The sequence below is a fragment of the Grammomys surdaster genome, unplaced genomic scaffold, assembly GCF_004785775.1.
Source record: "Grammomys surdaster isolate TR1022 unplaced genomic scaffold, NIH_TR_1.0 143, whole genome shotgun sequence".
Lineage (NCBI taxonomy): Eukaryota > Metazoa > Chordata > Mammalia > Rodentia > Muridae > Grammomys > Grammomys surdaster.
Window position 1 is genome coordinate 8,942,706 of NW_021604601.1, and position 16,022 is coordinate 8,958,727.

The window sequence follows — 16,022 nt, forward strand, 5'->3', positions numbered from 1 at the left end:
AGTGTGTTACAGAGTCCTAGGGTAGACTATGGAAAGGCCTTGGAGGAGGAGAAGAGTAAAGACCCAAACCATTCTTCCCTTAACCAGAATACACACTTGAGTCCAGGAAAGAAAAGACAAAACACAACAACAACAACAACAACAAAACCCTGAAAATCCCTGTATTCCATCCACATTTCTTCCTATTCCTGAATCCTGGATTTGAATGTGGCCCTGCTTGTGTATTCACAGAGCAAAACTTGTCACGACCTAAATGGCTCCCTTACAGCTCAGCTGACTTAGCTTTGTGCCAGCTTGACACAAGCTAGACTCATCTGAGCGGAGGGAGCCCACCTGAGAAAATGTCTCCATAAGGTCTGGCTATGGGCAAGCCTATGGAGCATGTTCTTAATTTGTGATTGACAGAGGAGGCCCCAGCCCATCGTGGGCGGTACCATTCCTAGGATGGAGCTCCTGGGTTCTATGGGAAAGCTGTTGAGTTAGTGGTGTTGAGCAATCTAGTAGGAAGCATCCCTCCATGGCCTCTGCATCAGCTCCTGCCTCCAGGTTCCTGCTCTGTTTGAGTTACTGTCCTGACTTCCTTTGGTGATGAACAGTGTGATATGGCATAAACCCTTTTCTCTCCAAGTTTCTTTGGTCATGGTGTTTCATTTCACCAGTAGTAACCCTGACTAAGACAAGAGGGTGCCATGCCAATTGCCATGACAGACCTGACCATGTTGTTTTGGGGAGGATTATGGAAGGAATTTGGGATTTTATACAAGAAAAGCCATTGAGTGTTCAGTGCTTGGTGAGCTGTTCTGTGGGAGCTTGGATGGTAAGAATGCTGAGGGCCGCATAGAAGACAGAGGCATGGCTTGTCAAATCTCAGAGGAAAGTTTAAAGATTCAACCAGGGCCATTCATTAATTTTGAATTAAGATCCTGTGGTTCTGGTTAACTGGGGACGAAGATTCAGCTGTGATTAACCAGATACCAGAGGCCTGGAGAGATGTCTCAGCGGTTAAGAGCATTGACTACTCTTCAAAAGGTCCTGAGTTCAATTCCCAGCAACCACATGGTGGCTTACAACCATCTGTAGTGGGATCTGATGCCCTATTCTGGTGTGTCTGAAGACAGCTATAGTGTACTCATATAAATAAATAAATCTAAAAAACAACAACAACAAAAAAAAACAAAGCAAGACACCAGGGCTACTGAAGTGAAACCTTTGCTTTGCCGGATACTCAGTGATGGTCAGCTGGGGCTGAGAAATTAGCAGCGATTAAGAAAAGACCAACATCTCTGAGGTGAAATCTTCTGGAAAGTGTTTCCCGAGAATCTGCACACAGAATCATATTCCAGAAGGAGACAAGGTTGTACCTCAACCACTGGCCTCCAAAGTAAGAGTCACCCAGGTGGCACTGGTTTTAAAGGCATGGAGGAGTCACTGAACACAGCTGAGGCTAGCACTGCAAGAGGCCAGGAGAGACTGTTGGTGAAGGTGCAGCCTCAGTGGCAGTTGAAGACCCAGGACTGAAGAGGTCATGCAGAAAAGTTGAGGGTTGACACAATGAAGAGAGCCCAGGAGAAGCAATTGGTGAAAGTGCAGCTCGGTTGCAGTAGAAGACCCCAGCAGTTTGGAGACGCCAGTACCATGACCCCCAAGAACAGCAGCATCAGTGGAGTGGAGCCAGTCAGAGCCTAGAAGACAATCTGTGTGTGCTACAGAGGGCAGAGCTGGAGAAGTGTCCCACGCCCTTTGTAGGACCCCAGGAAATCATGAGTGACTCCCAGACACTGGACATTGAGTATTAACACGATTGGAGTTTGGTTTGATTCTGCTCAGATTGTGACTGTGCCCTGGTTCTTTCCTCTTGAACTGAGAAGCTATCTCATTTACTCTTTTATCTTGACAGGAGCCCACAGCTGAAAGACTTTGAACTTTTAAAAGAGAGTTCGAATTTTTTAAGAAATTAGATATTTTTAAAGAGGCTGAGGTTTTAATATGTTTGAATTTGTAAGGACTGTGGGACTTTTAAAGTTACTTGGTTTGATCTTATGATATGAATGTGGGAATCAGTGTGCGTAAAAAGGTTCTAACTGAAAACTGATACATTTATATGTCAAGCTGACAAGCAGTCAGTTGTACTGAAGAGTTTTATGTCAGCTTGACACAAGATAGAGTCGTCAGAGAGGAGGGAGCCCCAATTGAAAAAAATGACCTCCATAAGATCTGGGTACAGACAAGCCTGCCAGGCGTTTTTTAAAGTTAGTGATTGGGGGAGGGCTTATGGTCCTGGATTGTATAAGAAAGCAGGCTGAGCAAGAACCCTTCCATGGCCTCTGCATCAGCTCCTGCCTCCAGGTTCCTGACCTGTTTGAGTTCCTGTCCTGACTTTCTTCAGTGATGAACAGTGATGTGGAAGCAAAAGCCAAATAAATCTGTTCCTTCCCAAGTTTCTTTGGTCATGGTGTTCTAGCAGAGCAATAGTAACTGCAACTAAAACCATATTTCAGCTAGATTGGGATCATGGTCTTTAAGGGTCAAATCTTTTGGAAGGAACAGTTCTCAAAAGTGGCCCTCCCATAGACCTGCTTGCTGAAAGGTGAACTGAGATCTGCTAACTGAAGTGTTGACAGGGGCAGGTCGTGAGTCTCGCATTAGACAGCTCCAGTCTAGAAACAGCCTGGGAGTCCACAGAAGGGGAAAGGAACCATGCATAGGCTGAGGAGAGAGAAGGCAATGGATGTTCTAGATTGGTGACAGGGACTGCCGCTCTATTTGGGGTCATTTGAGTGGGAAGTCTCTGGTTACAGATTAACTACAGTTTCTGAAGTTGGTACACTGATGTGTGTTTTATTTTACTCATGGTGGCCCAAGATGCTGGCTGAAGTGATCTCCAGCTCCCTATGCACCCCACCCCCACCACTGAATCAAACTAACAGACAGACTCTCATGAGTCCACAGGGAAAGGCCTGGGCTCCTTTCTTTGTGTTAGTGGTTCCCCAGGGTTGTCCTCATGCTGATGAAGGAGATGTCATCTCTGCTCTTCCTCCTGGCCTTTCTTGCCTTTCCTTCCCTCTGCTCTGCCCATGTATAGCAGGACCTTCTTATCCCATCAGCCTGCTAAGCAGTGCTGTCCACTTCAGACTTGGCTTGAGTTGCCTCTCATGTGTTATAAAGTGTGCTGCAATGTCTTATTTAGGATTTCTATTGCTGGGAAGAAATACCATGACCAAGGCTACTCTTATAAAGGACATTATTGTCATGGCAGGAAGCATGGCACCATCCAGGCAGGCATGGTGCAGGAGGAGCTGAGAATTCTACAGCTTGATTCAAAGAGAGCCAGGGGGAGACTGGAATTCGACACTGGAAAGAACTTGAGCATAGAGGGTGGGGGTCTTTCATCTTACAGCTTATACCCCATAGTCCAGTGTTCATCTAAGAATCTTCCATTGCAGCTTCCCAATACAGGCAGAGCTGCTTTCCAAGAGGTCAGGTTTACCTGTTACTGCAGACCTAAGCTATAGCCATGCACCCTGTTCAGGCCATGGGGCTCCCTTCAGGGATTCTCTGAAGCTAAGTCCTCTTCTTCTACCTGTGTAGCACTTCCTGGGTGCTCTAACAAAAATGCCATAATGGGGAGGGCTTAAAGTAACATATAGTTCTCACAGTCTGAGATTAGAAGTCTGAAATGAAGGCACCAACAATTCAGCCATGCTCTCTCTTAAGTAGGAAGCTCACTCTTCCTCTTCCTAGCCTCTGGAGGTAGCAATCCTTGGTCTGTAGCGTCTGTGTTCTTGTCTGCTTCTCCACAGGGTAATGATGGTTTCTAGAACCACCTGGGAGATAAGCCTCTGGGCACATCTGTGGGGGATTAAGTTACCTAAAATGGTGCAATCCTCCCACTGTGGGTGGTACCACTCCCTAGGCTAGGATCCTGGACTATATAAAAAGGGAAAAGTGAACTGAGCATCTGTTGTCTTAAGGACACCAATCACAGTGTGCTGAGACCCACCACAATTGATTAGAAACTCATCTTCTCATGCTTGCCTTTGCAAAGTAGCCATAGGTCACAGATAGGGTCCCATTTACAGATTGTGGGACTGGCACAATTCAGCCCTCAGTGTTCCCCTTCAAGCCAGTGTCAGCAAGCAGGGAAGTGGGAGAGAATGGTGCCTGGGTAAAGATGGTTTGCAAAGAAATACAGAGTCAGAGAGGAAAGGAGAGTGCACGCAGGTGTGGCTTGCTCTGGTCTCCCACAATGCACTGGTGCGACCACTCAGAACATATATCTGAATTAGTGTGATAAGATGGCACAGGCTTGGCATGAGATGACATTGGCTTGAAGCTGGAGAGGAAATTTGGGAACAGTTGTGGTAGTGGGAGGCAACTAAGAGGAAGCTGCTGGGGTCTGTAGCAGGTGACAAACATTGAGACTAAAAACAGGGAACAACCAGTGCTACAGGCCTCTTTAAAAGTAGAAGTGGCAGGTGAGGCTATTGTTCCGTGTTAGAGCACTTGTGTAGCACACACACATTTGAATCGTGGTACTCTAAAGGACGAAGTGACAGAATTTGTTAACTGGTTTCACATAGTGGATGCATATGGAGTAGTCCAAGATGCCAAGGTGGGTCTAGCACAGAAAGAGCCTATTTAAATCTCTCTTCCTGCTTCTGTGATAACACAACCTAACAAGAACAACTTAGTGGGGGAAGGGTTTATTCTGGCTTACAGTGCAAGGGTAACTTCATGACAGGGAAGTCCAGACATAAGGAGCTCCATACAGCTAGTTACATTGTATCTGATACAGCTAGTTACATTGTATCTGCAAGAAACAGAACAACAGGTGCTTGTGCTCAGTTCACGGTCTCCTTTTTATACAGTCCAGGATCCTAGCCTAGGGAGTGGTACCACCTGCAGTGGGAAGATTGTCCCATCTTAGGTAACCTAATCCCCCACAGAGCCCAGAGGCTCATCCCTCAGGTGGTTCTAGACACCATCAAAATGATGGCTGAGAATAACCATCGTAGAGGAACCCCAGGCCTAGATGTTTAAATCATGTTGCTATCATTGAGGTTTTTTTCTCATTCTTTTCTTCCTCTGTTTGTTCTCCTGCAGCCTAATTGACAGAAGAGGCTACATCCAGCCTGACACGCCACAGCCAGCAGCACCATCAAATGGGATCACTATGTATGGGGCCACACAGTCGCAGAGTGACATGGTAGGTACTGTCTGCATCAGGGCTGCTGTTCCCTGTGATGCCCTCTCTCCTTCTGATATACCCTCTAACCCAATAATATATGCCTGGGAAAATGCTTTAGTAGAAGGGACAGCTGGATCATCCATGTGACTGACATGCTGACATGGGGAAGGGAAATAACTAAGTCAGACAGTATTCAGGGAGGGAACATGTCATCTAGTCTGGCTGGCTTGTTACTTCAGACAAACAGACAGACAGACAGACACACACACACACACACACACCTCTTTGTTTCAATAGCATATGTCACACAAAGTCAGGGAGCAGTTAAAGGACAGGACTGCCTTCCCACCAGGACTGGACCTGTTTGATAGTCTCCATTTCCTTGCTGTCCCTTGCTCAGTGTGTGCTGTTGTCACAATAACATGCCCTGCTACTATAGGTGGGCAGTAGACAGCACCACACTTCTTCATACCTCCCCCCTGAGTCTTAGACCAGCTAACAGCCCCTATATGCAATCCTCTGGCCAAGGGCTCCTTTATTTACAGTGTAAGCCAAACTGCCTGCATACCAGAGCATGCAAGCGGTCTGCACACTCCACTGTCCAGCAGGAGGTTGGGGGGGGGGGAAGGCAGGAAGCATCTTCCCGTGAACATTTGCAGCCACAGCATGTTGACCCTGACCCCCAGCACCTGAACTTTCTGAGGTGTTTGGAAGGCAGTGCCTAAAGACATGAAGTTCAAGTCTCTACCCACTCCGCTGTTTGCCATTTGTACAGCCAAGTCTCCTACATGGAGGTTCCGTGTCACCCAGAAGAGCTGGCCTGGGGTGGACTTGGGGAAATTGTTAATGAGTAGACAGAACTGTGAGGTAAAGTTGGCAGCCGACTATCTCTAAGACCTGAGCTGGGAAATCCTCCCACTCCCTGCTCACCCATGGGGCCAGCGTCCTGCAGAAAGATACTTGGGCTAATTGTTTGTTAGCTGTGGCATCTTGGTTATATTGCTTCGCTAGCTAATAGGTCTCCTTTGAAAGCAATATAGACATAACCCAGTCTTTCCACTCTTCTCTGTGAGCATCACCCATGCCCTGAAACCCTGAACAGAGAGAGTAAGATATGTGCTCACAAAAGAGAGGATGTTGAATTTATTATGCAACAGATGTCCAAAGCATTTAATGATCTCATTTAATCCTAAACCCACAGTGGAAAATTAATCACTCGATTTTATTTTAACTCTAAGGGGAATATACCAGAATTTCCACCAGTGTCTATCGATTGCTTCCCTGCCTGGTACACATGCTGATATACACACACGCTCCCATCATTCAGGCCTTCCCCGAGGTTCTTGCTATGTGCTAAGGGCTAGACTCAAAGATAGAAGGTTTATAATGCTCATTCTCCCACGTTCAATGTCAGCAGTCAGCACAACATGGTAGCAAGTCCATGACGACAGCATTGGGAACCTTCACCAGATGGCAGTGTCCAACGGACACCAGTGGTCTTGCCTGAGTCTCCGTGAGACTCCTTAGCACCAGCCTCAGTCTCTAGATTTAAAATCTACACAGGAGCCATCTTGAAGGTACTGTAAGCCCCTCTGGGGTCTATAATGGGACATGGGCTTCGTGCTTTCATATTGCATTGACCAAACGATTTACAGGGAGAGAGAGTAACTTAGGCTCGTGATGATGGCTCTGATGACTGTTGCTTAGCCCCCTGTGCTTGGGCAGGACATGATGGTGACAGAAGTGTGTGTTGGGATGTAGTGTTGTCAGAAGCATGTGTAACTGCAGAGCACGTGTTCTTCATGTCCTGGAGAACAGAAAGCAGCAGGTGGGGGTGATGAATGAGAACAGGTAGGAAAAAGATACCCTCTTTGTACAACACCCAAGTGACATACTTTATGCTCCCAAGGGTTCCAGAGCCTCCCTCTACTGACCGTGCACCAGTTCCCTCTACTGACCGTGCACCAGTTGCACACCATGGACCTTTAAGGGGGCATTTTACAGGCAAACCTTAATAGCACAGAACCTTGCAGTCAATCCCTGAGCCAAAGCACTTCAGTCTGTCATAGGAACGATACAGAAGCATCTCTTCCACATGGGGGTGCTGTAGAGTTGGCCACCAGCGGGCTCTGGGAGTCCAGGATGCTTGCCATTCCACTGTAACCTTTAGGTAGATCCAAGAGTAGAGCGTCAAGGCCTTTAGATGCCTTGAAGAGGAACAAGGCAGTGGGAGGAGGGAAAGCCAACTGCAGAGACAAGAGTGCTACCATTTACCAGATAAGTGAGCTCGAGGAGTTTCATAGCTGTTTCCTGAACCATGCTTTCATCCATAAAGCGGGAACAGTAATGTTGTCATCTGGTAGGGCCTCTCTGAAGATGAAGTGGGACAAAGGACAGCATTTTTTTTTAATTTTTTTCTCAAATCATAATTAATTCACATGGGGTATAAACAAAGAAAGGCAGGACATGGGGAAGGGAATGACACTGGAGTGTGGGTGTTCAGGGGGAATACAGATATCTTCAGAACTGGGTATCGGCTGGGTGAAGGTTCAGGGAACAAGTCACTGTGACTCTGCCTATGACTCGCTTGTCCTTATCTAAGTTGGTATTGTCTGCCAAGGCTACCTATTTACAAGGTCCATGACCACTCAGGCTTATAAATTTCCACAAAAGCTGCCCGTTGACATTAGCTTATAGCCATCTGTTTCAATGTTTTTCCACTGAGACCCAAGACTTGGTGTTAGTATACATGTATGACAGGCCTATTGCTGATTTTAGGCCTATGGCTGATTTTAGGCCTTCAGTGTGTAAGCAGGGCTGCCCCTGACATCTCCTCCCTTCTCTAAGTATAGAAGGGCTGTGGCACTTCTAAACTTGCGAAGGCGGGGATAGAGGCCTGACCTCCAGTATTTGAAGGGGATCTTGTAATGGCTCCGGTCCCCCTGTCGTTGTCCAGTGAGGCATGAGGGCCATACCCGAAAGGACAGCATTTAAATCTTGCCTGAAACAAGGCAACTACCATGTAAGAATTCACTCACACCATTTCCTCTCCGAAGTTCATGAATGGCGAGATCTGGCATGATTATAGCCTTTCGAGCATCTGTACAAGAGAGGACATGACTGGTGTATGTAAACGCTGGGTTCCTACTACTTAGCCCTGTAACCATTAGCAGCTCATACTGCCTCCCTGGTCCTCAGTGTCCCTCTTCTGTTTACAAAAGAGAAGCTGGGGCTTCCTGTATCTAAAATCTCTTGCAGCTCTGAGCAGCTGTGAGTTGATCTTTGAACATCACAGTCCCAACACTTAGGATAAGCCCACAGAAGAGGGTAAGCCATGATTCTCAGGTCTCTCCTCCAGCCCATCATACCCCACAAGTCCCAAACTGAGGATGTCCATCGTTTCTGGATGATGGGGGCATTCTGAAGTCTGGTCTACATGTCACCTTCCCCCCGGAGTCACACTGTGCAGCTCTCTTCCCATGTGTCTTGTGTTTCTTACATTTCTGGGATAAATCACACTTGGTCATAATATGCAGTTCTCTTTTTATGCTGCTGGATTTGACTTTGCTGGTATTCTGCCGAGGCTGTTTATGTCTGTATCCATAAGATACTTGGTCTGTAGCTTTCTTTTTTCTGTAAAACTCATTCAGTGTTGGTATCAGGGTGACACTGGCCTTCTATTGAGTTCGGAAGTGCACTCTCTAGTCTGTTACTGGATGAGCTGTGAAAATGGATGCCATCTTTTTTTGAAAGCTGTGAGAGAACTCACCTGTGAGGCCTCTAGCCTTATTTTCCTTCACAGACCATTATGTGCTCACCAGTCTGTTCCAAGTTTCTGTTTCTTGCTCAGTGTCAGCCATAGGTATTTGTCTTTGCCTTCAGATTCCTACCTGGAGTAAATAGTATCACAGGAGGCCATGGGTTGTACATAGTGGGGAGGGAGGCTGATGTTGGAGTGAGGGCAAGCAGAAAAGACACTACACAAGACCTCAGGGCTATCCAGAGCAGCAGAGGCAGGGTCAGCAAAGGGGCAGAATTTGAGAAGTGGAATGATATTGTCTCAAGAGGGGACACTAGAGGTAGCCTTTTACTTCATGAGTTGGTCACTCGGCTCCCTGGCAGCAGCTCAGAGAGCTTCAGTGAGGGGTGGCCAGTTTGGACCTGTGGAATCCAGGTACCTGTGATACCTGGAGATGGTGGGTACCCAGAGGGAAAGCTCAGGAAAGGTTTGCCCCAGTGCATGAAGAAATGTGGTTTGGTAGAAATTCACGTGGAATTAGTGGAGATGTAGATAAACCTTACCACTTACCCGACATGTGCTTACTGTTATATTCAACCCCCTTGGACTGTGCTGAGGACTAGCAGAGAGCCTGTCTACTTCCTCTTTCTATCATTTTATAGTAGGCACGTAGTAGGTACTGATTACCAGCACATATTAAGTAAGTACTATTTAAACTTCAGCATAAGTGAACTTATCCCTCCCAGTGGTTTGCCTACGGGGGAGGGAGAGGGGTCAGTCAGCCACTGTCTCCAAATGCCATCCTTCTGTTCTCCACTTTTAGCCTTATCTGTAAGCAAAGAGCTCCCCCCACTCTGAATGTGAGACCAGGAGTTAGACAGAAGTCTTCTTTGTGGCAGTACCTGGCAGTGTTGCTCCTTGTAATGGCTTTGATAAGATCAAACTAGTCCAGAAGCCAAGAGAACATTTAATCCCTGGGAAGCTATGGAGAAGTGCCTATGGGCTTTCCAGGATGACCAAAAAAGAAAAAAGAAATGAAAGAGCATCAAGATCTGAAAAAAAATATGCAAGTTCTAACTAAGTCATGAGAACTTCGGAATCAAAATTAGCAAATGCCTAGTTTCCGTGAGTCCCTGGACATGCCTGCTTCGTTAATCATGAAATTTAGCATTCATGAAAAATTAATCCCATTTTATAAATTATTTGTAGGGAGCTTTTGCTTATTTCCTAAGAGTTCCAAAGCATGCTATGACTCCAGAGAAATCATTTCTGTGTGTAAGCTAAGTGTCTCACAGACAGATAAATCTGAAGTGTCTCACTGGCAGCCCCATGTCATTTCTACCTTACCATGCTGCCTCTGCTCTGAGGATCTCAGGGTGGCTCCATGCTTGAAGCTGCCAGCACTTTACAAGACTCCTGCCCACTGCTGAGAGTCTTTGACTAAGGCTGGTCTGTGTGGTCAGAACGAGGCCCTCATGATGGACTTTGGCTTCCCATCCTCCTCAGTCCATGAGAAAAATGCCCAGTACCCAAGCTTGTGGAAGATGAGAGTCCTCAGCCTACAGATATCGGGCTAGGGAGGGGTGAGTACTCCTAGCAGTGACTGACTGAAGATAGCTCAACGCCAGCCTTCCTTCAGGGTCCCTCCGGTACAGACACTACTTGTCCATCCTGTTTTGTCAACATGCTGCCACTGTTCCATGCTACAGTCTGCTTATTGGCCATCTGTCCTCTGTTTTTCCGACTCCTGTGATAAAGACCAAAGAAAGCAACGAAAGGATGAAAGGGTTCGTTTGGCTTACATACCCTGAGTCTCAGTCCATTGAGGGAAATCAAAGCAGGAACTTTATGTAGGAACTCAAGCAGACACCATGGAGGGATGCTCCCCATGGCTTGCTCAGCCTGCCTGGTTATAGAACTGAGGGCCATCAGCCCAGGTATGGCACAACCCATGGTGTGACAAGCGAACAAACAAACAAACAAACAAACAAACAAAAACAAACCAAAAAACAACCCAACACACCATCCATACAAGCACTTAGAACACGTCTTTATGGTTTCCATTGTCCTATGCTATAAGTACCGGGCCAATTGGATTGAGGCCAGAGTACCCAGCTGTGTGACAAGGCTGCCACTCAGCTGAGCTCTCACCCACTGACCCCTTTTCATCCATGCCTACCTACATCATGTGCGTTTACCATTTCCATTCCATAGCAGCAGTAGCCTGTCGTGAGCTATGCCATGGATGACTCCTGTGCCCTCCACGGTGACCCCAGGAGATGGGCACTAACATTGCCTCCATTTTACAGATTAAGAAATCTGGAGTGTACACAGGTTAGGGAAGGTTGCCTAAGGAAAACACAATTTGACCTGAGCCCCTACTCTGAACTCTGGTATGTTACACTCCAGTGAAGAAGCATGGAAAGCCGACACGACACGTGTGTGATTTTTCTTTCCCATAATCCTTTCAATTGGCACAGGCTGTCATCATGTTCCCTCCCCTGTGAAAACCTACTGTTGGGAGAGATTCATCACCAGTCATTCATGCCCTAAGAGGAATTTAAGTCAAATTTCAGGGATATGTGAATTCCAGTGAATTAATATTCTCCTCAGATTAAAAAAAGCATTTCAGAATAGGTATGGTAGCTCCTGTCTCTAATTTCATCACTTGGGAAACGGAGGCAGGAGGATTCCAAGTTCCAGGTCATTCTCAGCTACGTAGGAGGTTAGTTAGCTCGGGCTATGTGAGATCGGGTCTCAACTGGGAGGGCTAGAAAGATAGGTCAGTGAGTGTGCACATGAGAAGCTGAGTTAGGATCCCAGCACATATGTTACAAGTCAAGCATGGCGTGCACGTGTGTCTGTCACCGTGGTACTGTGTGGTGGAAACAGGAGGATTGCTAAGCCTGGCAGGCTACTAAACTACCAGTTTCAGTGGCAGACCCTGTCTCAGAGGGATAAGGCAAGGAGTGGCAGACCAGGACACCCAGTGTCTCCCTCTGGCTTCAGCACTGACACATACACCCATACCCACCAACAAAGCACACACAGCACACTCATGCACACATATGTGAACATACACAGAACCTCAGTTTTAATAGCAGTAATATAACCACAGTAATAGTAATTGTGTCTCAATGCTATATGTCCAGTGTTCCAGCCTCAGTATTTACCAGTCTCTAATAACTGGTATCAGCAGTGTCGGTTAAGAGGGGAAGAAGGAACAAGGTTGAGATTAATTACTGCGTGTCTGACATGTTACAGGATTCTTTGCGTGCGTTTACATCTTGTTTAATCTGGAAGGTGAGGCGTTAATGAGACTAAGTGAAAGCACGCTAATTGTCCCATTGAAGAGACAAATGCCTCAGTATTAAGTATGCGGCACAGCTAACTCAGGGCTGAGCTGAGGTTTCTTCCTTGGCAATCTGACTCCATGAACAATGCCTCCTTAAGTCCTGTACCCCAGGGTGTTTTATAGGGAGCAGCAGCCTAAAGGCTCCTCCCAGGGCTGAGGTAGTCACACCTACAAGCTCTCTTTGCAGAATACAATTCATTTGACACAGTCACAAAGCCAAACGTGCAACCTGTCTATAGTCCCTCCCAACTTAATCAATACATCTACCTGTGATAACTATGTGACTTCAGGTTGCCTGCGTCAGGAATCCCCCAGGAGACAGGCTTCCAGGCACGAGCCTGAATGAGTGAGTAGGGGTTATTTAGACTGAGTTAGCTGCTGGGCACACTGTTTGGGGTTATCTTCTTGTTTTTGAAGAAAGACCCATGGTGAAGGAGGGCAGCACCATTCTCTGGACTTGGCTCCTGGGCTGCACAGAAAGGCAGAAGCTAGCCTAGCATGAGCGGTATTCTTTCTCTACCTCCTGATGGTGGTCACATGGTGACCATGCTACCTACCACCCTGTCCCTTCCAACTGGAAGACAAATTATTCCTTCCTTAAGTTGCTTTGTTGAGGCGTTTCATATTAGCATCCCAAAAAAAAGCCCACCTACTCTCCTATCATATGCTGCTCTATGGCAGATGTCAGGTTAATGCAGGCACTTAGCATGTGTGCTCTACACAGTCCCCCATCCACACTATTTGTATCACTTTGGTAGTGCAGTGGAGATTTCCTGCATAGAGCTCACCTGCATGGGCACATATCAGGTGAACCAGTGAGCTGGTCCAGAGTGATCCCCACAAGGATGCTGCTTGGGGTATGTCTCTAATAACTGCTTTCTGTATTAGCCCTGTTCTGTTTATTCTAGGGCCTCCAATTATACACATATGCAGAATTTTCAATTTTAATAATAGTAATATAGGTCTCTGCCAGCCTGAACACAATTCTGTTATTTCCTTCTGTTCTTTAGACCACCCAGGTCATTTGTTCTGGTCATTCTCCATGCTCGCTTCTCTTTTCTAATTCCATTTCCTATCCACTGCCGAGTTCATCACTTGGTCATCTTTCTTCTCCCTTATATACCTATTGTCCACTGTGTCACACCTTCCCTTGTCCTTTGTGTGTCCGTTGACACTTTATTGGACAGTGCACGTTACAAATGGTCTAGTGTCAACTTTATATTTTGTGACCTTCCTTTGAAGAGTAGCCATCCCCATTTCAACCAGTGGTTCAGCTGATGGATACTCACTATAGATTTCTCTGAGCTTGGATCATGCATGTCTGGTTAGGGTAGGACTGTGGGAAGTCCGTGGGACTTCTCAAGCCCCTGAAACCAGTGTCTGCTATGAGCATCTTGTCAGAGTTTGTTTTTCAGCTCCGTTAGCATTAGGCTAGTTTCTTACTTTAGGACAAAGTTCTTATTCCTCAGGTGTCACCCTGCTGGGGTCTCTGCTGAATGCCAGGATGGTAATGGGGGACTGTTGATGAGACCAAATCCACAACATCTGTCTCATCCTGCAGCACCCCTGTTCAACTCTTGACCTCAACATGGCTGTTGACTTGTAGGTCCTGATAGAGATCACAGCCATCATGCCCCAATGCTAAGAATTATGGGAGACCCTCTGTGTATCTCCCTGCACAGCATCCTCCAGTGTTCTGACCTTACAGATCCAGCCGCTAGCATCCTCACACCTGACCTCAATTTTTTTCCACTTAGTAGAGCTGCCCATGCTATGGTCAAATGCTAGAAGTTACCCTGCAAGCCTCTCTTCTTCAGAATTTACCATTGTGCACAGTCTGCTTACAATACTTGGCACCACATGTGTCTATGAGTCTGGTCCTTTTCATATACAGAGTCTATACCAACCCAGTACCTGTCTACTCACTGGAGTAGAAGTCCTGTCTCTATGAGTGAAGGCCACAAGACAGCAGATGTCCCCACTTGCCCAGAGCCAAGTTTTGACTACCTACTCTCCCAGTAATCAGTGCTAAATTTGACCTTTGAGATGACCTCTATATTCCTTACTTTCCTGTTGCTGTGATAAAATGCCATCACCAAAACTGACTTATAGAAGGAAGGGTTTATTTGGGCTTGTGATTCCGGAGGGAACATCTTATAATGGTAGGGAGATACAGCAGCAGGAAGCCAGAGCAGAAACTAGCCAGATTGCAAACTAGCAGCCCACTCCCAGGAGTGCTCTTCCTCCAGCAAGCTTCCTCATGCTAAGGATCCCACAACATTGCCACCAGCTGGAAACCAAGTGTTCAAATAACCATGGCTCTGGGGAACAAATCACATTCAAATCACCACAGTCGCTGTGACCAAAACCATTTCCAGTGCCTATAGCCTTAAAGGAGCATCTGAGGAAGGAAAAGGGAATCTTTCGTTAAATTTGTTCCCACAGTTTAGTGTCGAACTGGTATCCTGATCAAGAAAGCATTTCCTCTGCAGTGGGGAAAGTGTACATAGAGAAATAGGCAGTGTTTTAGAGAGTAGATACTGTAGGCATGAAAACCTCACATGAGCACTTGGATACTCTGTATCAGAAAGCCCCACGTGAACACTCGGATACTCTGTATCAGAAAGCCCCACGTGAACACTCGGATACTCTGTATCAGAAAGAATGGGTGGATAGCAGTAGGGGAGTGGTATCTAAGTATCCAGGAGGTCTGTTCACTCTCAGACATGGGGAAAGTCACCAATAACTTAGCATCTCCTGTAAGTCAGAGATGGTGGTGCTTATTTGGCATCCAAGTGATCATCCCTCCACTACACAGTTCAGAAGAGATGTTAGAGCAATGGTAATGTGGCCTCTGTTGCCTCAAGTGGTGCAGGTATTTGCAGGCCCAGCTCTGCCAGTTGAACTCTGAGGAAGTTCCAAAGAGCCACACTGTGATTCTGTGCAGGCTACCACAGTGCCAGCTGAGGCTTGAATCTTAAGTTCGCTGTCCTCATTGGCTCACAGTGTTGTCCAGCATTAATGGCCTTTCTATCACAGTAGATACTATAGGCTTGAAAGCCTCACGTGAACACTCAGATACTCTGTATCAGAAAGCCTCATATGAACACTCGGATAGTCTGTAACACAAAGGTGCCATCCAGCTACCATGCATGTCTGGAAGGATGGGTGAATATTGGATCAGCAAATAACTGATGCTCTGGATAGCTTCAGAAGCAGAATTCATATTTACATTTGAAGGCTGTAGCTACAGAGACCCTTTTGGGAACATTTGTTAGGGGTAAAGATAACACAGTGTGTATTTGGGGGGTTTTTAAAAATAACTTAGTATTACTTAGTATTTAATAACCTCCCCATTAGAGCTCAGCTCTGAAATGTCCAAGGCCTGGGTTCTACCTGTTGGGAGGTAATGGACTCTGAAAGAAGAAGGGTCTAGTTGAAGAATGATCATGGAGAGTGTGCCCTGGACAGGGATCTTGGAAACCCAGCCCCTTTCTCTGTTTGCATTCTGCCTGTCATGAGGTAAATAGGCTTCCTCTGCCTGCCATATCCCCACTATAACGTACTGTGTCTCTGCAGGCCCAGAGCCACAGGACCATGTGACCATGGGCTGAAGCTGTGAACCCCAAAAAACTTTCCTCTTTTTAAATTGATTCAGAGGAATGGGAAACTAACGATGCCCTTATTCTGATATCAAGCAAAATGGAAGCAACAGTTCCACTGTTACATGGGGGCTGGGG

At 46.5% G+C, this 16,022-nt stretch overlaps 1 protein-coding gene across 3 annotated transcripts in view; it reads left to right on the forward strand.

The window, feature by feature from the left end:
- Nucleotides 1-16,022, forward strand: part of Zdhhc14 (zinc finger DHHC-type containing 14) — a 264,495-nt gene that overhangs the window by 214,644 nt on the left and 33,829 nt on the right. For all 3 annotated transcript variants that reach the window (XM_028764355.1, XM_028764356.1, XM_028764357.1), the window contains exon 8: nt 5,104-5,206. In XM_028764355.1, the coding sequence (XP_028620188.1) occupies nt 5,104-5,206 (103 nt within the window). The remainder of the gene's footprint in view (nt 1-5,103; nt 5,207-16,022) is intronic.